At 39.7% G+C, this 25,416-nt stretch overlaps 1 protein-coding gene across 1 annotated transcript in view; it reads left to right on the top strand.

Moving 5' to 3' along the window:
- Positions 1-25,416, top strand: part of CTTNBP2 (cortactin binding protein 2) — a 168,141-nt gene that overhangs the window by 1,911 nt on the left and 140,814 nt on the right. Inside the window, exon 2 of the mRNA XM_070369594.1 lies at positions 11,533-11,640. Within this exon, the coding sequence (XP_070225695.1) occupies positions 11,533-11,640 (108 nt within the window). The remainder of the gene's footprint in view (positions 1-11,532; positions 11,641-25,416) is intronic.

Genomic DNA, 25,416 nt, shown 5'->3' with positions numbered 1-25,416 from the left:
GTTCCCTTTCTGCTGTTTAAATTTTCAGGAGTCTGGTATTTTAACTGCTTAGAGGTAGAGGTTTGATCATTTCATCCTGGTGGATTAGAATAGCCATGTAAAACCTGTGAAAGTGAAACTCCTTTTTTATTTCCGTAGACTCCTATAGGGTTCTGAGGAGATGCAATAAGAATTCTTAATCTAATATTTTAAAAATGTTTGGTATTTAGTGAAATTTTAATGATGGCTTCATATGTGGTAAACTGGACATTTATCTTTGAAGTAATGTACAATCTGCGTATAGCTGCCTCTTGATCTATAGACTGATTTTTTAATTAAAGAAAAGCTAGATTAAAGAATATTTGTCATTATAATTGCCTCTAGTCTAATGATTAAAATTTAAAGGCATGATTATGCATTTTAGGTTTATGGCAACTGAGGACTTAATTATTTTAGTGGATAATTTCTTTTTTGAATTTTTGAAATTTATTTCAAGTCAGTTTATATATTATGCATTTTACATGTATATTTGGCAGTAATGAGCCAACAGAGACCCAAAGCGGTAGGCTATTTTTGAAAGTGAATGTTTTCATTAAGTTTTGACTATTTAGATTGTTGCTTAGAGACAAGTTTAATTTATAGTTTTCAGCTTAATATGATTTTCAGTGGAGTGTTTTAAATTTAGTTGTGGTCCTTGTTCTTAGCTGTTTAAATCCTGAAAGCATCCGAAGTATAAGGCTAAGGTAACAACTACATTTTTCAGTAGGATCATATTAATAGTGTTTGCTATGAACCATGCTGGAGACCTGGATTATTTTCAGCGTCTTAGCCAAATGTGATGTCTCTTCGACTATATTGCTATTCTACTTTGAAACTAACTCCTAATGGATAAAGCAGCATGGAAGACAGAAATCTTCCTGCCTTTAATTGTCACTGAAGAATTTAAGAGTAAAAGGAAAACACAGATCTTTTTAGAGCTATGTTTGGGAACTGGACCAACATTCTTGTTCTTCTAGGCTTTTCTGGAGCAGTTAATATACAAAATTTTGTTGTCATGGTGATAGTGACAAAAAAAAAACTTGAACAATGATTTTGTTAAGAATGCACAATAGTGATGTTAAACAAATTAACAGCTAGCACCTTGAAAATTGTGTTCCCAGGTGACAGTATTGAATATAAACCCAATAGAAAGAACTTTTAAAAGCCAATTTTGCTAAGCTTTCTTTAAAAATTATAGTTATGTGGCAGCTATAGAGTTTTGAGAATCTCAAGGTAATTTAGGTAATGAATTTTCTGGATTTAACACACATTACCAAACACATACAGAGGTGGAGATATTGTAACATCTTTGCTGTTCTAAAGTGAAACATTGCAGTGGTAGAAACTCACAGGCACCAGGGAATCAAATCAAAGACCATGGGGTCATGAGAAGCACAAAAAAAAACTGCAGCAAGAACCTGGGGAAAGAGTCACAGGGAGGATTCCTGGTGGAAAGCTCTGGAAGCATTCCACAGAAGGATGGAGGACTTGGACAGGAAGACTGCAGGTAGCAGCATGAAATTATGACTGGTTTCCAGGATTCCTTGAGAGGAGACTTGGGACAAAGATGAGCATAGAAGTTTCAGTCTCAACTATGTGCTTTAGAAAAAGCACTTAGAAGTTGGGAAAAATGTACGAAAATATTCCCCAAGTAAGAATATACATGATTTTATCAGGGTGCTGCTTTGTTTCTTCTTGAAAAGGTTGTATATTTCTATTTGCATCTGTTTTTTGGACTTCATTATTGTTTTCCTCATTGTTCTATTTCTCACAGGAGTAACTTAGTTGAGAGAAAAATATTTGTCCTCTTCTATGATTGAATCCATGCCTAGATTCCCACTTGGTCTTATCCTCTTGGGCTTCACATAACTTTATGAAGTGAGAAATGTTTCACAGGCTTAGTACTTAGCCGTGTACAGATATCTGCTGTTGATCATATGGACAGCAAGGCTCTCACTGGGATAGAGCAGCCTCCTTCCTCAAGAAAGAGCAGTGTGGATTTTGTTTGTGAAAGCAGAGGTTTCTTAGTACAGTTTCAGGCACATGGTAGATTGTTGTTGTTGAGTCGCTCAGTTTTGTCTCTTTGCAACCCTATGGACTGAAGCACATCAGCCTTCTCTGTCCTTCATGGTCTCCCGGAGTTTGCTTATACACATGTCCATTGAGTCGGTGATGCCATCCAACCATCTCATCCTCTGTCATCCCCTTCTCATCCTGCCTTCAATCTTTCCCAGCATCAGTGTCTTTTCCAATGAGTTGGCTCTTAACATCAGGTGGCCAAAGTATTAGAATTTCAGCATCAGTCCTTCCAATGAATGAATATTCAGGGTTGAGAATCTCAAGGTAATTTAGGTAACAGATTTTCTGGATTTAACTTCAGGATTAACTGGTTTGATCTCCCTGCTGCCCAGGGGATCCTCAAGAGTCTTCTCCAGTACCACAGTTTGAAAGCATCAATTCTTCAGCACTCAGCATTCTTAATGGTCCAACTCTCATATCCGTACATGACTACGTGGCACATGATAGATATTCCACCAATATTTATTGAATAAAGAAAGTGAACATTCATCAAGAGCCTGGGCCATAATCCTTAATGTTGATGGGCTAACTAGAAATTTTACTTCATGTGTTACAAGATTGTAATGAAGCTGTTGGCCTGTGATTTGTAGTAATTATAGATGTTATCGAGCTCTTCTTGTTTCTTCTTCTTCTGATTCTTGTGGTTGTTGGTTTTCATTTTATATTGTTCCCTTCTAAGCTGCTTTTCTCAATGATATTTCAGCTGCTTTACATTTTTTTTAATTAAATTTCCAACATGGTTAGTTTTCCCTTTAGATTTTCCCTCATCAGAACAATAATTGAGGCTGGGGATGTGGTGGTGGAGGGATGAAACTGCACCCCTCCCATCCTGAATTCTTCTAATAATAGAGTCAAGGCCAAATCACCCACTAGGGTGTGTGGAGGGGGAGGATGGTTGAGAAGGGGTCAAGAGAGGTGCTGGAAAGCTTGGAAACAGGAAGAGGGAGTAGAAGGAAAGATTGGGCAGGAAGGACATTTGGAATTGTCTGCAGATGTCCACAAATGTGGGACTAGAATTCAAATTTGAACGTGCCCAGGAAGGATGGTGCCAGTTTCTCTCCCTCCTTCCCCTGCATACTTTACCACCTAAGCACATCTGAGCATTGCTTTAGAAGGTGGCTTTTCTTTGAATACACTTGGTTGTATTCTCTGTTGGAGCTCCTTTGCAGGACTTATATTATATGGAAAAGGAAACTTGTCTTTGATGATTAGGTAAAGAAATGGAGAACAGGTACAAGAGAGACGATGATGATGACATTGATAGCAGAGAATTTTTAAAATTTTACTTTGTTAAAATAACTTGCTCAAAAATAACAGCATCATATTATTAATGCTGTGCACAGTGTGGTCCCATCCATGTATAAATCTTGATTTTAGAAAAAAAAAATGGGGCTTCCTTGGTGACACTAGTGGTAAAGAACCCACCTGCCAATGCAGGAGGAAAAAAATTGTTCTCTTGAAATAAATTGTTAATAAATAACCAAATACGTTGAACGTGAATGTAAAATGTTGTTACAGTAAGTGCAGTGGAGCGAAGTTAACATTGCTATGTGGAATGGATACTTGTTTGCAAATGATTTGATCCTGACATTTTTATATTTCATTGAAAGGGCAACACGGTGATGCCAAAGGCCTGAGTTCTTCTACAGAAGGGCTTTGTAACTGTAAGACAGTTCATTTAGTTGTCCATGTCTTAGCTCTTCACTTGAAAATCAGTGTGCTGATATTTGCCACCTACAGATAATCGAAGTGATAGTCTTCCATGCATTCTAAGCTTCTTAAAGGACAGTTCCTGGATCTGGGTGCCAGCTCACATGTGAAAATGACCCATGTCCCATGTGAGGTATTGTTAATATTGGAAAAAAATGAGCTACGATGAAAGTAGATGTTTGTTTTATCTGAGATGTGGTCCTTGTTTTCCAGAGTTAAAGTGGAGGTTAGAGGAATTGTGAAAGAGGGAGAAGGGAAGGGAGGTAACTGGCCTTAATTATGAAATGCTGCCACCCCTGGCTGAGCCATATTTGTGCTTTTCATTCCCCTTTTCTCCTACTTAAAATTAATTACATCCTTTACCAGGTTTCCTTCCTGACAGTCAGTCTGTTTACTTGTTGGTTTTACTTCCTTCTAATACATGGAGTTGCTTGTCTTGCATGGCAGACCCCTGGCGGCATGGTTGACTTGAGGTGCATGGCCATGGAGAGCTGAGCCCAAGTTCTCAGCATGTGGCTTTAAAGGCGCATGCCAAGTTGCCCTACTTTAGGTTACTGTAAATGATTTTTGAAAAATGAATGAAAATGACCTATCAGTTACTTAGTTGCCCCTAGAGTGGGCCATCACGCTGTGTCTTAGTAAGATTGGTGTATCTGTTAACTTGCCATTTTACATGCTTTGTGTTTTTATACTGAGCAAAAGAGGCATTTTCATACCAAAAGTGAGAGGCATGTATGTTAGGTAAAATCATTCAAAGATGGAATTGCTCTTGCTGTCCTGACGCATCTAGTAGAGGTGAGAAGATGGAGAGTTAATATGGATAAGTAAGTATAAACCAGTGAAGACACACAGGAAGCAGGGCATGATTACTTGTCAGTAAACTAACAGAACAGACTCTTAAGACTGACTTGAGAGTGAGAGACTTCTGAGTCTGAAAAGACCTAAGGAAGGGAGATTCGAGCTATGTCCTGAAGAAAATGGGATTCAGATAAATTAGAGGAAAAAGGAGAACTAGAAAGAACAAGATCAGAAGTGTGCAACTCTGGTCAGGAATACTCTTACCAGAAAGAAACCAGAAGGAATAATCTCAAAGCAAGACATAACTGCAGAGATACAGTTTTAGACCCTGAACACATGTACTTTTCATCATAAAAATCTTTATAATTGGCTACACATTTTAAAAAGAGTTTAAATATTCTTTGTACCTGGATTTAATTTTTCCATGTTAATGATAGTTTTCACATTTTGATTTTTCTCCTTGAAGTCTCAATATGAGTTTCATTGCTTTCCTCTTTTTTACAACCTTTTACATTCATTCCCAAAGCATAAATCTTGCTTACACAAAAAGTTCTAAATGCATTATTAATTATTAGTGAAAGTGAAGGTCACTCAATCGTGCCTGACTCTTTGCAAACCCATGAACTATAGAGTCCATGGAATTCTCCAGGCCAGAATACTGGAGTGGGTAGTCTTTCCCTCCTCCAGGGGATCTTCCCAACTCAGGGATCGAACCCGGGTCTCCGGCATTGCAGGCAGATTCTTTACCAGCTGAGCCACAAGGGAAGCTCACTATTAAACTGGGAGGAAAACATATTTCTGTACCTTCTAAGCAAAGAGGTAAAAATCAATTTTTCTTCAAATATTTCTCAAAGGCTTCAGGGAATGACCTAAATTTCCACAGCCCAATAATCCAGTTACTCTGATGATATGTGAAATGAGGACATTTGGGGGCTGGAAGAGATTTCAGAGATCATTTAGTACAGCTTTCTCATTTTACTGCTGAGAAACCTGAGATCCAAAGAGATGAGGTAACATTCTTTCAATCCATCTGCTTTCTCAGACACCCCCCTTCCTCCCTTGTAAATTCATTGATCAAATGTAGGCACAACCCACTAGATTTGAAATGGAGATGCTCTTGGTATCTTAGAAGAGCCAGAGTGCATGTCTGCCTTTGTGTCTGGTCACTAGATTATCACCATAGCTGATGCATATGGGCAAAGATCTGAGGGGTACTTCTGCCACTGTGGCTCATAATCATAACTTCTAAAGGCTCTTTTTGTACCTATCAATGTGCTGACCCCATTAATTCCTAAAGGGTCTTCTGGCCCTTTTGTGGCTCAGTGGGTTGAGAATCTGCCTGCAATGCAAGAGACACAGGGGATGCGGATTCCATCCCCATCCCTGGGTTGGGAAGATCCCCTGGAGAAGGGAATGGCAACCCACTCCAGTATTTTTGCCTGGAGACTCCCCATGGACAGAGGAGCCTGGCGAGTTATAGTCCAGTGGGTCGTAAAGAGTAGGACACGACTGAATGACCAAGTTTGAATTTCCTGTGTAAACAGAGTATTTAAGATTTGTTCTTTCAGGAAGAGTGTGGGAAGAGTGGTAGTGGAGGAAACTGGGTATTGGCCAGTGTTCAGTTCTGGCAATTTAAGATGACAGCTCAGCCAGCTTCTATTTTCATGTTTCTCCTTTTTCCTTTTTCTTTGGAAGCTTGTAGGAGAATATTCAGGAGAATGCTGTCCTACACCTGCCCCAGATAAATTAAAGTGTTGCAGACTTGTGTTGAACAGTAAGAGTTTGAGGTTGTGCCTGCTTTTCCACGTATATATGTCCCAAAGAAATCTTTCTATCTGATGACCAGACTCAGGATTAGTTTAGGCTGCCTGTGCTGCATTTTCTAAACTAGATGTTAAGAAGTGCTTTTCCTAGAGTCCTTTTTCTGGCAAACATCAAACATGGTAGGCAGGAGAGTGGCCTGTGGAGTTGAAATCTACCAGATTTTTTTCTTCCTTTTCTGTCTGAGTGCCTTGCCGTCATTAAAAAAAAAAAAAATGAGATTTGAATTTTTCCCTGTTAATTAGGAAAAGCTATTGCAGACTTCCCTGGTGGCTCAGACGGTAAAACGTCTGTCTACAATGCAGGAGACCCAGGTTCAGTCCCTGGGTTGGGAAGATCCCCTGGAGAAGGAAATGGCAATCCACTCTAGTACTATTGCCTGGAAAATCCCATGGACAGAGGAGCCTGGTAGGCTACAGCCCACAGGGTCGAAAAGAGTCGGACACAACTGAGCGACTTCACTTCACTATTGCAGTGGTAATAAAGTTTAGTCTCTGAACATGTCTGCTCTGGTTTTTGGGTGACAAGGGCATGGGTATCATATTTGCTTAGGGACCTTTATGTAGATCCTGATTATTTTTTATGTGAGTGTGGCATTTAGATCTATCCTGTCTTGTATCTTCTTTTGAAAATTAGGTTTTCAAGTTAGTCTTTTCAAATATTACATGATTTATCACAAAAAAAAATAGTAAAGAGGATGAGAGGAAACTTTTGTAGGTGATAGATTTGTTTATGGCATAGATTCTGGTGAAGGTTTCATGGATGTTTACTTACCTTCAAACTCATCAAATTGTATATATTAAATATGTACAGCATTTTTTATGTCAGTCATACCTCAAAGCAGTTTAAAGTACAATTTAAAATGATCATTTTACTCTTAAACCAAGAGACTTTAATAATTTCTTTTTCTGTATCTAAGTACTTTTGTACTATAAACGTGTCAGAGCAGATAAATGGCACTTTGTATGAGGTAGTAATAGAGTTTTTAATGAGTTTTTTTGGTTCTGGGCTTTATTTTTCTAAAAAAACCAAAATTCTTTGAATCTATTTGTGAAATACCTAAGACCTATAACATAATTTCATATACTTTCTTTTCCTCTTATTTTGCCAGTTTAGGAGGTGAAAACATCAAGTATTGGAGAATGACCATTTGGAAATATGCTTATAATATCTTTATTGTTGAAGGTCACAAATTAGAAGTGCCTTCAGTTTGGAAGCAAGGGTGAGAGGTAGAGGACAGAGAAGCAGGCAGATAGATGCACTAGGCTTAAAACAATGCATCACTTAATACATTAAGACAGACTTTTTTTAATATTCTTTGTAACAATTTATTGTTTAGCCAGAATCCTTGTAACATTGTTTCTTTAATGACTTTTCCTTTTTATCGATGGTAATACATTAAAAAGAATAGACATGTTGGTTGCAGGTCACATGTTGCAGTGTTGATGATGGAACCAGGGCAAGCTCTTCTGACTCTAATGTGAATCAAATTGTGGCAAAGTCTTTCATAATTTATTAGTTTTTAAAGTGGAGTGCTTTGCTTATGAAGCTTTGGGGAAACAAGGACAATAAAATATACAATTAATTAAAATCTGTAGAACCACTGGCAGCATTAATAAAACATTACCATCTAAAGCACATAAGAATTGCAGCTTGCTTTCCCATCTCAGTGGGAAAAACCAGGATAAACGAGTCTGTCTCTCATCATAGTCAATAAACTGAGTTTATTGGACTTGGGCTGGTAGATTTTCAAAGAAATAGGCTCATAGCCAATATCCCACTCCTCCCTTTTAAAACATCTGGGAGCTCTCAACTTTAATAATAATAACAATCACCTGCCTTTACTTCATTGATGCATTCTTTTTTTAAATTGAAGTTTAGTTAATTTCTACTGTACAGCAAAGTGATTCTGTTATACATGTATATACACACATACACACAAACATGTGTGTTAGCCACTCAGTCATGTTCAACTCCTTGCAACCCCATGGACTGTAGCTTGCCAGGCTCCTCTGTCCATGGGGATTCTCCAGGTTGCCATTCCCTCCTCCAGGGGATCTTCCCGCCTGACCCAGGGATTGAACCCCAGTCTTCTGCATTGCAGGCAAATTCTTTACCATCCAAGTCACCAAGGAAGCCTATATGTGTATATATATATGCACAATATGTAGGCATATTGTATACATATGTATACAGTCTTTTTTATATTCTTTTCTATTGTACTTTTTCATAGGATATTGAATATAGTTCTCTCTGCTATACAGTAGGACCTTGTTATTTATCTGTTCCATATGTAATAGTTTACATCTGCTAATCCCACACTCCCACTCCACCTTTCCCCGAGCCCATTCTCTCTCTGCAGCCTCAAAGTCTGTTTTGTAAGCCTGTGAATCTGTTGCTGTTTTGTAGGTAGGTTCATTCGTGTCATATTTCAGATTCCACGTATAAGTCATCTCATACGGTGTTTGTCTTTCTCTTAGTATGACTGACTTCACTTAGTATAATAATCTGGTTGCATCCATGTTGCTGCAGATGGTATTATTTCATTCTGTTCTATGGCTGAGTAGTATTCCATTGTATACATATGCGCCACGTCTTCTTTATCCGTTCACCTGTCGATGGACATTTAGGTTGCTTCTGTGTCTTAGCTACTGTGAATAGTGCTGCTGTGAGTGTGGGCGTGCATGTCATTGATACGCTGCTGTTTAATCTTCACCAGAACTTTGTGGGATAGATGTTGGGATTTCTGTTACACCGATGAGAAAACAGACTCAGATAAGTTACAGAATGCTTCTCCAAATGTAGTCCATGGACCAAAACCACCAACAGTAGCAGGAGCACATAGAAAGGCAAATTCACAGCCCCATCTCAGACTTTCTGAATCACACGTCAAGGATGAAGCCCAGCGGCCTGTGTTAACAAAGTCTCCAGGTGATTCTTTTGCTTGAATTTTGAGAATAACTGGGTTATAAAGCTTAAGTGACGGCACTAAGTAATGGGAGCAGAATTTGAGCTCTAATATATTGGATTTTATTTTTCACAATGAACATCTCTAAGTTAATCTTCCAAGCAGAGGTCACCCAGAACTACCCATCCTGTAGGCTTGCTACAGGTTTTCCTTTCTCTTTTTCCCACCTTAGCCCCTACCTTTCCAAATAACTGCTTTGTTGAATGTATGTGCAAAAAGAAACAATTTTAAGGGTACAATCCTTTAAAAATCTTATTCAGAGAACCAGTTAGCTCTGTCTCTGTTCCCCTTCATACCATTATGTCCTCCCAGAAGGTTCTTTTGCAACTGAGAAGTGACCAATTCACCTGGTCATACCTGTTTGGAAGTCCCTGGAGTCATTTACAGGCTTTGCTGTGTTTACTTGTTTGTCATCACAATGATAGTATGGTGTCAGATACACAGTTGCTAAACTAGTTCTCATTGGCTTATTGATAGAATAGCACTGTTTTCGTCTCTAGAATGTTGGCACCATGCTGGCAAAGGATGCAGACAAGTCATAGTTCTTGGTTGCAGTTTTGCCATTTCCTGGTTTTCTGATCTGGGTACGTTATCTGACTCCTGAGTTGCGGTTTTCTAATTTGAAAAATAGAGGGGATGATAGAGATCTAACAGGTTAAATCTGTTTCTTCAGGAGTTCTTTGGACGGTGACTGGGTTTGTCAAATGAGTCGTGACGGGAAGGAGCAGTGGGCTGCATGTTTGGAGGGCGCTGGGGCTGTGGGCTCACCCAGGCCCAGAGGTCAGCATGCTAACCCGCCCTCTCTCAGCTTCGTCTGTGAGATGGCTGTCAGGAGACCTGCTTGTAAACGCTGTTGTGAGGAAAGAGGGCAGAGTTGGCAACAAAAGAATGGAAAGCCGTGGTGTGTCAGTGGGATGCAGTCATCAAGGAGGAACGGTAGAGAAGGGCACAGGGCTGCATGGGCAGTGGGTAAGGATTGTGACCCCCCAGGGCCATGGTGCCATCACCTCCTGGGATAACTGATCTCAGCCTCGGCTCCCTATCAGGCTGACCTTACGGAATGCAGGAAGTTAAAAGCATTGTGGAAGAAAGCATATAGCAGGGCCTTCAGAAACACCTAACCAGCAGCCCAGATGACTCCATGAGGTGGCAGGCCTGGCCTCTTAAAGTCATATTGCCTGCATGCAGGAGTGTGTGTGTGTGTGTGTGTGTGTGTGTGAGAGAGAGAGAGAGAGAGAGAGAGAGAGAACATGTGTGGTTGTGGGGGTAGCAAAGAGCATGTTCCTTCTAAAGGGGCAGCTGCTACTTGACTCTCTGACTTTTTCCCCTGTGGGAATGTGAATCTGGGGTTACCCGGTCATCTGAGTTTGGAGAAGCCAGTGATCTGGATTTTTTGGTGACATCTTGAGATTTTCTTAGTGCTGACTGGAGAAAACAAAAGGCTTTGTGGCCCAAGTAACACACATCTGTGGGCCAGATTTGGCTGTAGGCTGCTAGCTGGTGGCCTCTGCAGCAGAGTGTTCTATAAACATGACCTGTTATTATTGGATGTTCTGGAATTTATAATAACCTCCCAGGAGCCTTTATGTTGGGGCCCTTCTAGGAATACAGTCATGCTTTCTTTGCTACCCTCGTAACTTCTCCCCAACACAGACTGGGCCTGTTTTGATATAGACTCCAGAGACTTTAAATTTCTGTGATATAATTTGAAGAGATCCTGAAGCCAGGTGGGCAGTCAGGCTGGGAAAATAGATCTCATTAGTGGAGAGACGTGGAATATTGTCTGTGTGGTTTTTACCTCTCCTCATAAAAAGTGAAAGTGTTAGTCACTCAATCATAGCCCACCAGGCTCCTCTGTCCATGGAATTCTCCAGGCAAGAATATTGGAGTGGGCAGCCATTCCTTTTTCCAGGGGATCTTCCTGACTCAGGGCTTAAATCCAGCTCTTCCTACATTGCAGGCAAATTCTTTACCGTCTGAGCTGCCAGGGAAATCCCTTCTTGTAGAAGGTCAGAACCTACAGTGTCTGCTGCTGAATGGGTCCCCAGTGTCCCCTGGGTTTGTTGAGCCATTGGGATAAATGTGATCCATTGCATACCTTTATGAATCTTTTTCATTTTTTAAAATTTGTGTTACAGAAAAAAGAGTTTGATGTGGATACCCTCAGTAAATCAGAGCTTCGGATGCTCCTAAGTGTGATGGAAGGGGAGCTGGAGGCCAGAGACCTCGTCATCGAGGCCCTGCGGGTAAGAACCTTCTAGGGCTGAGTCCCATTTCTGTGTCACTTTCTTTTCTCAGATGGCCAATGGCAAAGCTGCTGCTTCTTAATTTTTGAGTCATGTAGCTTTAAAATGTTATATCAGGTTAAAATGTGCCCCTGCTTCCGAATACCAACCAATAACCTTGATAACCCCTAACAAACCCTCAGGTCGGATGGACGTTGAAAGAGAGAATGATTCTAAACTGTCTGATTTGAGGAACTTGAGAATTAAAACTCTGTAGCTTCTGAAATTGTTTTATATTTCCCATATTTCTTTGATTAAAGACATAAGTTCTCAGGAAATTGGTAGCTTGGTGTCCTACATGTTTGTGAGGCCAGTGAGGAAAAATTAAGCGAATCATTTATAAAAGAAATTGCTGGTAGTAGAGGGTTTTTTCTTCCTATATAAGCTGTAAATGATTTCTTATTTTCAGAAACTCCTGAGTTAAAAACTAAATCTTTATATATACATATGTATCTTTAAATTGTTTTATTACTTGTTTCATCTGATCTTATAGTAATTTTTAATTTTTCATAATTTGCAAAGAATTATCTTCCAGTGTGTTAGAATACCTCAACAAAGTTTTGTTTTCTTTAAAAAAATGTTTTTAAACTTTCTTGATGTAGAATTTTCTAATTGGTTACTCCCAAGATTAGGTTTATAAGCCAAACTTGAGGGTTTTTTTTTTTTTTTTCTGTTTTATATTTAATACTTTGTATGTAAGCAGGTGTTTCCTGATTCTTGGTCATTTAATCAAGAGGGATATATTTATTATACAGGAAGTATGGATGTATTTTTTTCACCAGGAGATAGTTCCTTAAACTTTGTCTTAGGGAGTTTAACATGTGAAACTTTGTGGAATGTATCAGCAGTGTTCCCCATGTGGGTGCTAATATAGTGGGGAAAGAGGTAAGAGAGGTGAATGGTTAGACGTGATGGAGATGGGGCATGTGCTGAGAATCCAGTTGTGTGGGGAAAGGGGCAGTAGTTCCTGAAGTAATGACTTAAGTCATTTTCACAGCCTGGAAATTGCTTTTCTGGGGATAATAATGATTCTTCAATCTGATGACAAAAAATGATGGTCTCAGAAAAAAATGGATTGTGGTTATAGCAACTTCATGCCAGTGATGAGTTGAGGGTGTTGAATTTTGAATGATAAGATTTGCTAAGTAAACCTGTACACAGTTCGGTAGTGAGAGGTTTCCATCCTGTTCCACATTTGGAACATTTGCATTGTTTTGTTGTTCAGTTGCTAAGTCACATCCAACTCTTTGCAACCCCGTGGACTGCAGCACGTCAGGCTTCCCTGTCCTTCACCATCTCCCAGGGTTTGCGCAAACTCATGTTCATTGAGTCAGTGATACAATGCAGCCATCTCATCCTATGTCGTCCCCTTCTCCTTCTGCCTTCAATCTTTCCCAGCATCAGGGTCTTTTCCAGTGAGTCAGCTCTTTGCATCAGGTGGCCAAAGGATTAGAGCTTCAGCATCAGCCCTTCCAGTGACTATTCAGGGTTGATTTCATTTAGGATTGACTGGGTTGATCTCCTTGCAGTCCAAGGGACTCTCAGGAGTCTTGCATTGTTTGCCAGTGTGTATTTTCTTGAATGAACTTTGTGGGAGAAATGCTAAGGCAGTTCATCACTCAAGGCTATGACTTTCAGCCCAAGGAGAGAATAAGGAACAGTCACCTGTAAGACCAGTTGTGCAGCTTCTTGAGACTAAAGGGATGTGAAGGCTTCAGTTCTCCCTTAGATACTTCTCTCTCCCTCTCATGCTCAATCTCTCAATCGTGTCTGACTCTTCTATGACCCCATGGATGGTAGCCCATCTGTCCGTGGGATTTCCTAGGCAAGAATACTGGAGTGGGTTGCTGTTTCCTCCTCCATGGGATATTCTTGACCCAGGGATTTTAATGTGTGTTCCCTGCATTGCAGGCAGGTTCCTTACTACTGAGCCAACGGGGAAGCCCCCGTCCCTCTCTGTTTACCTGTAAAAGTCATCGGCACCGAGGCATTTCCCTCTGCTTCCACCCATGTTGGAGTGTTTAGTGGCATTTGTGTTTTTATGTGTCACCTTAGCAACCACATGTATATATCTTTTTAACTTAACTTTCAAACTTATGCAGAGGTAAAGGCTTGTTAATGATCAGGGATTGCCGAACTATAAGTTTTTCATAGAATCAAAGAGTGCTGGAGCTGCAAGGAGCCTTAGATGCTATTCTAGGTCAGGGTTTGCATATCTATCAGACCCAGTTTTTCATTTTTCATGAAATACTTTGTATTCCCCTTTTACTATGTTGCAATGAAATGTATGCTAAATTGCGTATATAAGTAGGCTATGTTAAAAATAGCCAATACATTGCCCTAATTGTGATATAAAGTGACAGGAAAGTAATTTATAATAAAATATTATTCATTTCCATATATAACTGCTGCATGACTATATTGGAAGACAAGATAAATTAGATGGGTATTCCCACCTATTCTCATGACATTGCCACGAATGCAGTCATTGCAAAAGAATCCTGATCCAGGCTTGCCATGTCTTTGACTGGGACACAGGGAACAGATTTGCCATGGGTAAAGTGATTTCTCTGAAATAGTGAATGACTCTTGGTAAAGTTCCAAATGAAAGCACACATTTACATGGGAGTTGACCATGAATAATTTAGTGTTCATTGATGAAAGTGAAAGTGGAGAGTGAAAAAGTTGGCTTAAAGCTCAACATTCAGAAGACGAAGATCATGGCATCCGGTCCCACCACTTCATGGGAAATAGATGGGGAAACAGTGGAAACAGTGTCAGACTTTATTTTTTGGGGCTCCAAAATCACTACAGACGGTGACTGCAGCCATGAAATCAAAAGACGCTTACTCCTTGGAAGGAAAGTTATGACCAACCTAGATAGCATATTCAAAAGCAGATACATTACTTTGCCAACAAAGGTTCATCTAGTCAAGGCTATGGTTTTTCCTGTGGTCATGTATGGATGTGAGACTGTGAATGTATGGATGTGAGACATGTATGGAGTTGGACTGTGAAGAAGGCTGAGCGCCGAAGAATTGATGCTTTTGAACTGTGGTGTTGGAGAAGACTCTTGAGAGTCCCTTGGACTACAAGGAGATCCAACCAGTCCATTCTGAAGGAGATCAGCCCTGGGATTTCTTTGGAAGGAATGATGCTAAAGCTGAAACTCCAGTACTTTGGCCACCTCATGCGAAGAGTTGATTCATTGGAAAAGACCCTGATGCTGGGAGGGATTGGGGGCAGGAGGAGAAGGGGACGACAGAGGATGAGATGGCTGGATGACATCACTGACTCGATGGATGTGAGTCTCAGTGAACTCTGGGAGTTGGTGATAGACAGGGAGGCCTGGCGTGCTGCGATTCATGGGGTCGCAAAGAGTCGGACACGACTGAATGATCTGATCTGATCTGAAAGCTGAATTAAGTACGAGACAGCAAAAGAGACACTGATGTATAGAACAGTCTTATGGACTCTATGGGAGAGGAAGAGGGTGGGAAGATTTGGGAGAATGGCATTGAAACATGTAAAATATCATGTATGAAATGAGATGCCAGTCCAGGTTCGATGCACGATACTGGATGCTTGGGGCTAGAGCACTGGGACGACCCAGAGGGATGGTATGGGGAGGGGGGAGGGAGGAGGGTTCAGGATGGGGAACACATGTATACCGGTGGCGGATTCATTTTGATATTTGGCAAAACTAATACAATTATGTAAAGTTTAAAAATAAAATTAAAAATAAAATAAAATAAATAAAACAGCTTGTTTATGTGTGGAAAGAAGATCCTCTGTGGGCTCAGAGAGTCATCCTGAAGGTCCTAGTGAAATGAGTGAGCAGAGGGAAAATTGTGGGGGACTTGGGACAGCTCCTGGATATGTGGCAGGCCCTAGCCCTGCTTCCTAAGTGCCACTCACTGCGACACTGTTTTCACCCGTTTCAAGAATGCCTCCTCGGGTACTAGCCTGTAGAGCACCACCAGTCTCTCTTATATATAGACTCAGACAAAAAGGAAGTCCAAAGAAATTGTGACTTACTTCAAGTTGAAAACGTGGCATGCTTAAACTTGGTGTGTTTGGAAATTCTTAAGGTTTTTTTTGTCAGTTTTTAAAATTGGGAATCGTGATTGATTTGTGTAGATGATTGAATTTCTAGGAGTAGGTAATAATGTTGTTTTCACATACCTGTTGTAGACTCACTCTGGTGATTTACTGATTGGCTGTTCCCTTGGGGGCATTTGTTAGAGCTGGTGAAACTAGTGAAATATTTACTTGGGTCCAGATGTGTCCTTTAGTTGCCTTTTCTTTTAATAGCGGAGTATAAGTTAGTGACTGGCTAATGCCCCAGAAAGAAACTGGGAAGGAGAGAGAAAGTGAAACTTTGACTTTGTAAGAAATTTATTCCTAAATAAAAAGTCAGAATCTACTCAGTAAGTATTCAGTTGGGAGAAATACATTTTGTTTAAAGATAAAGTCAAAAGTAATTTCTCTGAGAATAGTGAAGATTTTTGAATTAATATATAAATTGTGATTTTTTTTTTAAGGTAGATGTTGCCTAATTTGTACTCTGAACTTTAAGATTTAGAAATGATTCTGTTGTGAGGCATTAAAATTCTTTAGAATTTAACAAATGTTAAAAAGGTATTTCATAAGGCAGTTCTATTTCCAGTTTTTTAAGGAGTCTCCACACTGTTCTCCATAGTGGCTGTACTAGTTTGCATTCCCACCAACAGTGTAAGAGGGTTCCCTTTTCTCCACACCCTCTCCAGCATTTATTATTTGTAGACTTTTGGATCACAGCCATTCTGACTGGCGTGAAATGGTACCTCATAGTGGTTTTGATTTGCATTTCTCTGATAATGAGTGATATTGAGCATATTTTCATGTGTTTGTTAGCCATATGTATGTCTTCTTTGGAGAAATGCCTATTTAGTTCTTTGGCCCATTTTTTGATTGGGTCATTTATTTTTCTGGAGTTGAGCTGTAGGAGTTGCTTGTATATTTTTGAGATTAGTTGTTTGTCAGTTGCTTCATTTGCTATTATTTTCTCCCATTCTGAAGGCTGCCTTTTCACCTTGCTAATAGTTTCCTTTGTTGTGCAGAAGCTTTTAAGTTTAATTAGGTCCCATTTGTTTATTTTTGCTTTTATTTCCAATATTCTGGGAGGTGGGTCATAGAGGATCCCGCTGTGATGTATGTCGGAGAGTGTTTTGCCTATGTTCTCCTCTAGGAGTTTTATAGTTTCTGGTCTTACATTTAGATCTTTAATCCATTTTGAGTTTATTTTTGTGTATGGTGTAAGGAAGTGTTCTAGTTTCATTCTTTTACAAGTGGTTGACCAGATTCCCAGCACCACTTGTTAAAGAGATTGTCTTTAATCCATTGTATATTCTTGCCCCCTTTGTCAAAGATAAGGTGTCCATATGTGCGTGGATTTATCTCTGGGCTTTCTATTTTGTTCCATTGATCAATATTTCTGTCTTTGTGCCAGTACCATACTGTCTTGATAACTGTGGCTTTGTAATAGAGCCTGAAGTCAGGTAGGTTGATTCCTCCAGTTCCCTTCTTCTTTCTCAAGATAGCTTTGACTATTCGAGGTTTTTTGTATTTCCATACAAATTGTGAAATTATTTGTTCTATCTCTGTGAAGAATACCATTGGTAGCTTGATGGGGATTGCATTGAATCTATAAATTGCTTTGGGTAGTATACTCATTTTCACTATATTGATTCTTCCAATCCATGATCCCACTGCTGGGCATACACACTGAGGAAACCAGAAGGGAAAGAGACATGTGTACCCCAATGTTCATCACAGCACTGTTTATAATAGCCAGGACATGGAAGCAACCTAGATGCCCATCAGCAGATGAATGGATAAGAAAGCTGTGGTACATATACACAATGGAGTATTACTCAGCCATTAAAAAGAATACATTTGAATCAGTTCTAATGAGGTGGATGAAACTGGAACCTATTATATAGAGTGAAGTAAGCCAGAAAGAAAAACACCAATACAGTATACTAACGCATATATATGGAATTTAGAAAGATGGTAACAATAACCCTGTGTACGAGACAGCAAAAGAGACACTGATGTATAGATCAGTCTATGGACTCTGTGGGAGAGGGAGAGGGTGGGGAGATTTGGGAGAATGGCATTGAAACATGTAAAATATCATGTATGAAATGAGTCACCAGTCCAGGTTCGATGCACGATACTGGATGCTTGGGGCTGGTGCACTGGGATGACCCAGAGGGAGGGTATGGGGAGGGAGGAGGGTTCAGGATGGGGAGCACGGGTATACCTGTGGCGGATTCATTTCGATGTTTGGCAAAACTAATACAATATTGTAAAGTTTAAAAATAAAATAAAATAAAAAAAAAAAAAGCAGAGACATTACTTTGTCAACAACAACAAAAAAACAAGGTATTTCAGACCAAACTGTGTTATATTACTTTTTTAATCATGTTATCCTGATGGCTGTGGATAAGTTATGGTCAAGTTAGATATGGTCAAGATATGGTCAAGTTATAAGATATAGTCAAGTTACCATAAACGTTGCATAAATCATTGAATTAATTGCCTTAGCCTTGTTAGGACAATCCATAAATACAATTTTGGGAGAAAGATGTTAGGAAATTGCAGTATATATTTTGATACTTTTACTGTTTTCATATGTTTAAGGTAAAAATATTTTTCAATAAGCTTATGGCCTTATAACATGTAATATTCAACACATTAATTTTTATTGGGGGAAATTCTATTTTAAAAAGCAATATTAATAGAAAATCTGAATTGCATAAAGCTGCTTAACTGAAATGTTATAATTTCATCACATAAGAAACACTTTGTTTCTCAATGATTTCCCTCTCATTCACATAAAGTAGAAATAAATCATTGAATAAGTATCAGATCAGATCAGTCACTCAGTCGTGTCCGACTCTTCGTGACCCCATGAATCGCAGCACGCCAGGCCTCCCTGTCCATCACCAACTCCCAGAGTTCACTCAAACTCATGTCCATCGAGTCAGTGATGCCATCCAGCCATCTCATCCTCTGTCGTCCCCTTCTCCTCCTGCCCCCAATCCCTCCCAGCATCAGGGTCTTTTCCAATGAATCAACTCTTCGCATGAGGTGGCCAAAGTACTGGAGTTTCAGCTTTAGCATCATTCCTTCCAAAGAAATCCCAGGGCTGATCTCCTTCAGAATGGACTGGTTGGATCTCCTTGTAGTCCAAGGGACTCTCAAGAGTCTTCTCCAACACCACAGTTCAAAAGCATCAATTCTTCGGCGCTCAGCCTTCTTCACAGTCCAACTCTCACATCCATACATGACCACAGGAAAAACCATAGCCTTGACTAGATGGACCTTTGCTGGCAAAGTAATGTATCTGCTTTTGAATATGCCCTCTAGGTTGGTCATAACTTTCCTTCCAAGGAGTGAGCGTCTTTTAATTTTATGGCTGCAGTCACCGTCTGTAGTGATTTTGGAGCCCAGAAAAATAAAGTCTGACACTGTTTCCACTGTTTCCCCAAGTATATTCAGTATCAAATCAAGTCTAAAGGAAAACACTTTGAATTTTAATAAAGAAGGGTGCTCAGAGAGAAGCATTTGCATTTTCTGAAAACCAAGATAGACACAGAGCCTTTTGAATAAAATATAATTGAATATTCAAAATTTGAATCTACAACTTAGTCCATAAATCATTGTTTCAATGCTCAGTGTTTAGTTTGTGAATTCTTCTATCCCTTCATTTTCCCTGTTGCTACTGGTATTTTTTACCAGCATCTTAATCAAAGGGGAGACAAACACAGGAAGAAGAAAATGATGCAATTACAAAATTTGAAGAGTGAAAATTGTCTTGTGTGCGTGTTAGCCAGTGTCATTAGCATGTATGTGTTAGTCGCTCAGTGGTGTCCAGCTCTTTGCGATCCCATGGACTGTGTCTAGCCAGGCTCCTCTGTCCATAGAAGTCTCCAGGCAAGAATACTGGAGTGGGTTGCCATTCCCTTCTCCAGCGGATCTTCCCAACCCAGGGATCGAACCTGGGTCTCCTGCGTTGCAGGCAGATCTTTACCATCTGAGCCACCAGAGAAATATGTTTATGTAAATATCATATCATTGAAACAATGAATTCCTTGGGCAGGAACCGCCAGATTTGCCTTTTTTTCCCACTTAGATTGGATAAATGAGAATTAGCACTATTAACAGACAGAACAGTTCTTCCTCTTAATCTATAGTCACTATAGAGTAACCACATCATCCAGATTTTCAGATATTACTTGCACTGAAACTTTAAAAATTAGCCAGTTTAACATTTCCCTGGATAGAAAGCATTTGTAGCCCTTAGATCATAGTGGATATCAGATTATAGAATTGACTTGTGCAGGCTGCTGCCACGAAGGGACCTAAAGTATAATTGATTAAGTAAGTGGTTCATTTCTCACCTACAATTCTGCAGGTGAATGATTTCTGCTGGAGAGACAGCTTTATGCCAGGGAGTCTTCAACCACTCAGGTGATTTCTAGCTTACTGCTCTCCTTAGGGCATTAGCTTCCTCTGTATGGTTGAAACTTGGGCAGTGCCACCTCTGCATCCCAACCTATGGCAAGGGGTGGGGGCAAGAGAGGAAATGAACAAACAGATTCCTCTAAGCAGTGCACACACATGCATTAGTGAGAACTTTTGTAGACACAGGTAGCTGCATAGGAAACCGGAAAATGGCACTGGCTGGCTACTTGCTAGTGCTAGGGAGGAAGGGAGGAGGTTAGATGGCCTCTAACTACCCAATACAGGCTTCCCATGTGGTTCAGTGGCAAAGAATCCACCTGCCAATACAGTAGACATGGGTTCAATCCCTGGGTCAGGAAGATCCCCTGGAAGAGGGCATGGCAACCCACCCCAGTATTCTTGCTGGGAAAATCCCAAGGACAGAGGAGCCTGGTTGGGCTGTAGTCTGTAGAGTTGCAAAGAGTCAGGCAGACTGAGCACAGGACAACAACCCAATACAGAGCATTATCTTGATTTAATGTTATCATATACAGTGTCCTGGGGTACAGTACAAGAAGATCCTTCTTTTTCTACTTCCCTCTGTAAATATTTGTTGAGTGCCTACTTTGTATAAGTGTGAACCGAGTATCAGTGGAGCTTCATTACATACCAAGATTGTGTTCATTTAGAGAATTCTTATATCTGGAGTTTATATAGTTCTGAGTAGTGTCATTTTGACCTGAGTTATACTTTTCTCGGACTGTGACTCAGTATGTATTTTGTCTAGAAAATATCCCTTTTTGAAAACCTGGTCTTTCCATTGAGTTCAAAACTTAATTAAAAAGCAGTTGTAATGGTTTTGCTCTAAAGCATTTTTTCCACCTCAGCATAATTGACATTTGGGACCAGGTGATGGGGATGGGGGTTGCAGGGAGGAAGCTGTCTTCTGCCCTCTAGGATGCTCCGTAGCCTCCCTGGCCTCTGTCTGCTCACCAGATGCCAGCAGCACCTCCCTAGTGTGACAGACAAGAAGGTCTCCAAGTCACCCCTCCTTGGGAAACACTGCTGTAAACTAAAACTGGTTAAGGAAATGCCACTTTCAAAACTGTATTTGCTAAAATAAATGTAAGAACTTTAATGATTCAAATATATTTTGTTATGATACAGGGATTTTCCTGGGAGAGATTTTTTTCTCAAAGCTAAATATTAATCTGAAAATGTCCATTTTAACAAATCTCATGACTCTCAAAACACACCAGATAGCATTATAGTTTCTTAGGCAGAACTTAAATGTTTTATTTTTAAAATTCAAAAACCATAATGGCCATCTGGTTCAGTGCTGGGATCTTTACATAGAACAAAGTCAGTCTTTTTAAATAAAATGAAAGCGTTAAATAGAATAATGTTGCCACTCCTTTTGAAAGCAGCTACGCATATACTACAGAGTATTGTGAGGATTGTCCTCAAATGACACGTCTGAGAAATAATGATAAAAGAACAACATTCTGGTTTTAGCTAAGTAAAACATACAGCCTTTTGTATTTCAGAATTCTCCTGTGGTTGCAGGCAATTGATTGACCAAAATGTACCCTTTTTGTGCTGTTTATTTTAATTAACCAGTGAGTTTGCTGAGCAGAGCTGAATTCATGAGACATGAATTGTTTCCTTCCCTGTCTGTGGAGATAACGCCTTTTCTTCTATGTTTAGAAAAAGGAAGCGAGTTGACCAGATGTGTTCTTTTCTGCAAGCAAATGAATTTTCATAATATGTAATAGCTGATGATTTTTAAGTAGCATTGTATTTGGTTTAGTAGGGCAAACAAGAAATACCAATTTTGATTCTTCTGAGAGACTTTACTTTCCCTGATGACCAGTTACTATTAGTGAAAGGAAAAAAAAAATAGAAGACTACGAGGCAAAATACTGCTTTTTTTATACTAGGGGTAGGAGATGAGATACAAACTATTAGGTATAAAATAAGCTCTAAGGATAGATTGTACAACATGACAGGGAATATATCATTATTTTATGATGACTATAAATGGAGTATAACCTTAAGAAATTGTGAATCACTGTATTATATACTTGCAACTTATAGAATATTTTACAGCAACTGTACATCAAAAAAATTATATGAGTGGAATCATATGAAAAAAAAAGAAGGTAAAGATGCCATGAAAGCAGTGTTTTATCACTACCATTTAATAAGCAACTGAAGTCACTCAAGTAACATTTTCTTGCTGATTATTAATAAATGAGCAGGATATTGTGAGAACAAGCTAAAGAGGAAGTTTCCTAGCTCAGTAATGTACCATCTGATCCACACTGTGTGCAGGATAGACTCAAGGTTACAAATGGTATGAAACCAAGAGTGTGTTTTTCTACACTTCGAAGATTATCACAATGTGTGGAACTATCAGTTGAATTAACAGTTCATTTTTAGAACTAGCTCCTTGAAATCTGAAAATGAAGGGTCTTCCCTTGAGGCAGTCTGATAACATTTTGGCCATCTCATCTTAACCCTCAGTGGCTAAACTACAAGTCGTGGATTCTTGTGGGAATTTGCTTTGCCACATGCATGACTAATTCTGTCTTGATTGTAAGAAGAAAAAAACAAGGGTCTAAAACAGTACTCAAAATTTTGCCCTCCTTCTCTTTGATTGTGGTTATTTGGGGAAGAAAAATGAAGAGGTTTCAGGTTTTGTCATTCAGTTTTCTGAGTTAAAAAATAAATTGTTGTTGAACAAATAAGGAAAGGCTGTATCCCATATTTCTAGTGTACTTGGACAGGGTGGGGGAAGATGAGGAGATCCAGCATCCATTCCTTCAACAGATGTTTATTGTCTTCAGACATGTCCTGGGCTTCCAGGGTGGTGGACAAAGAGATATGATTTCTTTTTCATGAATCTTATTTTTTTTTTTTAATTTTTTATTGGAGTACAGTTGCTTTCTTCCTCAAGGATCTTAGGGTCTAGTGAGAGAGATTGACATTAAACCAATGAACACAGTATCTAAGTACAAATTATGATTATGAAAGAAAGGAAAGACTATTAGAGAGGTGAAGGGTCAGAAAAGGCTTCTCTGAAGAAGTGACAGTCCCTGAGACTTAGAGATATTGAGAGTCCAGTTGGAAGAAGAGTGTTCAGGCAAAGGGAGCCCTTTGGAGAGGAAGGAGACTGACAGGTGATAGGAGCTTCAGGAGCTCAGAGAGCAGGAGAGAATGGCACAAGGTCAGATGCAGATCGAGGCTGAGGCCAGACCATGCTGGAGGGTGAGGGTCATAGAAAGACTGGATTTCATCCTAGGTCAAGTAGTCAGCTGTTGGTTTGTTTAAGCTTGAGAATGCCAGTGAATTGATGTGCTATGAAAGGCATCTTTTTGGCAAATTCAACATTATTGTGCATTCTATTTTTGCATACATTTTAATTTATTAAATGTAAATATTTAATGTAACTATTTTCAGCTTGTCACCATTTTCAAGGGAAAAAATGACAAAGAACACCCTAACTGCTGGGCAGACAAAAGTCTGCAGGAGAGCCATAGGAAAGGCAGACTGTCAGAGCGGTTGTCTAAGAAATGTGAACACCTCAGATGCTAACAATTATTGCCCTTTAAGAGGGCATGGAAAATGTGCTTCCTCATTAACTTTGTCACTTAGCAATGAACAGTGTTTTTCTTCAAACCGTTAAGATGAGCTGATTACAGTTTTTAGTTAAGGGCTTGTGCACCTAAAATAAGATTGATAAGGTAAATTCCCCACTTGAAATTTTTTGAAAGGCAAAATTCTGTCTTCACTTGCATTTTTTCCAATCCAGTTCCCCTCCATTCATGAATTTTGCTAAAAGACCTCTTTCATAGCATAAGAGTCCTATAAATTTCTGAAGACCTGTTATAAAATCAAATTCCTTTTCAACTTTTTCACATAGGGTTGGGTAAAATAGCAAAAGATTGCTTCACATGTACTAAAGGTGACCTGGCAAGAATGTAAAATACATTTCAACATGGTCAGAATTTGTTCTGCTCTAGGACATCTATGTTGGCCTGTTTTAAGTGGACCATTACAGGGCTTATGCTCACATAATTATCCCTTACAAAAATAAAATGCTAGAGCTGAAAAGCCCTCCAGCAGCCCAGAACCCTTTTCGTGACATTCTTCCATGGAAAACAGACCATGAACAGTCCTCTCTCAGTGTAGGCACTGCACTAGGCACCTTACTTAAAGTGGAATTGCATCTCCTATGGGTATTAGCCATTATCTCCTAATGGCTGAAATATTGCAAATAGGAAACCCTTGGGAAATCTTAACTTACCAGTAAAGAACATTGGACATGGCTGTGTATATACACAGCATAGGTTGCTTCTCACCAAGTAAGAAGGAAAGGGCCACCTGTGTGCTGCTCTCTGGGTACTGCGGCTCTTCTGCCTTTATGAAAGACTTTTTTTAAAATCCCAGGTAAATGGGGTTGGATGGATGATTTCATAGCACGTCTCTTTGGCCTTAATACACAGTTGTAGGTTTGCTCGAATTGTAAGGATTAAACAAGATAATATGCTGGCAAAGGATCTGGCACAGAGTAGGTGCTTGAAAAAATTATTTGCATTTGAATCTCAATCTGTGTTGGTATAAAGATTTTCCCCTGCCCTTTCTCCTCTTCCTCACACTTTGAAAGTTATAGGATAGATCTTGGTCACCTGCTTCCTGTCTCATAAAGTAGGCATTGCTTTTTATTTCTCAGGATAGAATTCTGACTCCTGAAGTCAGACTTTGCCAGATGAAAACTAAAGTTTATCTAGTACTCTTGCCTGGAAAATCCTATGGACGGAGGAGCCTGGTAGGCTGCAGTCCATGGGGTCGCAAAGAGTTGGACATGACTGAGCGATTTCACTTTCACTTTTCACTTTCATGCATTGGAGAAGGAAATGGCAACCCACTCCAGTGTTCTTGCCTGGAGAATCCCAGGGACGGGGGAGCCTTGTGGGCTACCGTCTCTGGGGTCACACAGAGTCGGACACGACTGAAGCGACTTAGCAGCAGCAGCAGGCTACTAATTTATCCTCACAGCAAGCCTAAGGCAGGCAGAAAAATAAGCCGTAGTAGGAAATCAGGTGGATATTTTGAATGATCATACCACAGGGTGAAAGGAGCTGGAGTCAGCATCGTTTCTGGGGGCTCTATGGTGGCCACATGGGTCCTGAGTGGAGAGGAGTTACTTGTCAAGTGTTGTCCAGACAATGTTTTCTAAAG

Source organism: Bos mutus, chromosome 4 (assembly GCF_027580195.1).
Source record: "Bos mutus isolate GX-2022 chromosome 4, NWIPB_WYAK_1.1, whole genome shotgun sequence".
Lineage (NCBI taxonomy): Eukaryota > Metazoa > Chordata > Mammalia > Artiodactyla > Bovidae > Bos > Bos mutus.
Note: the sequence above shows the minus strand (reverse complement) of the source record. Positions and strands in the feature narration are given on the sequence as shown.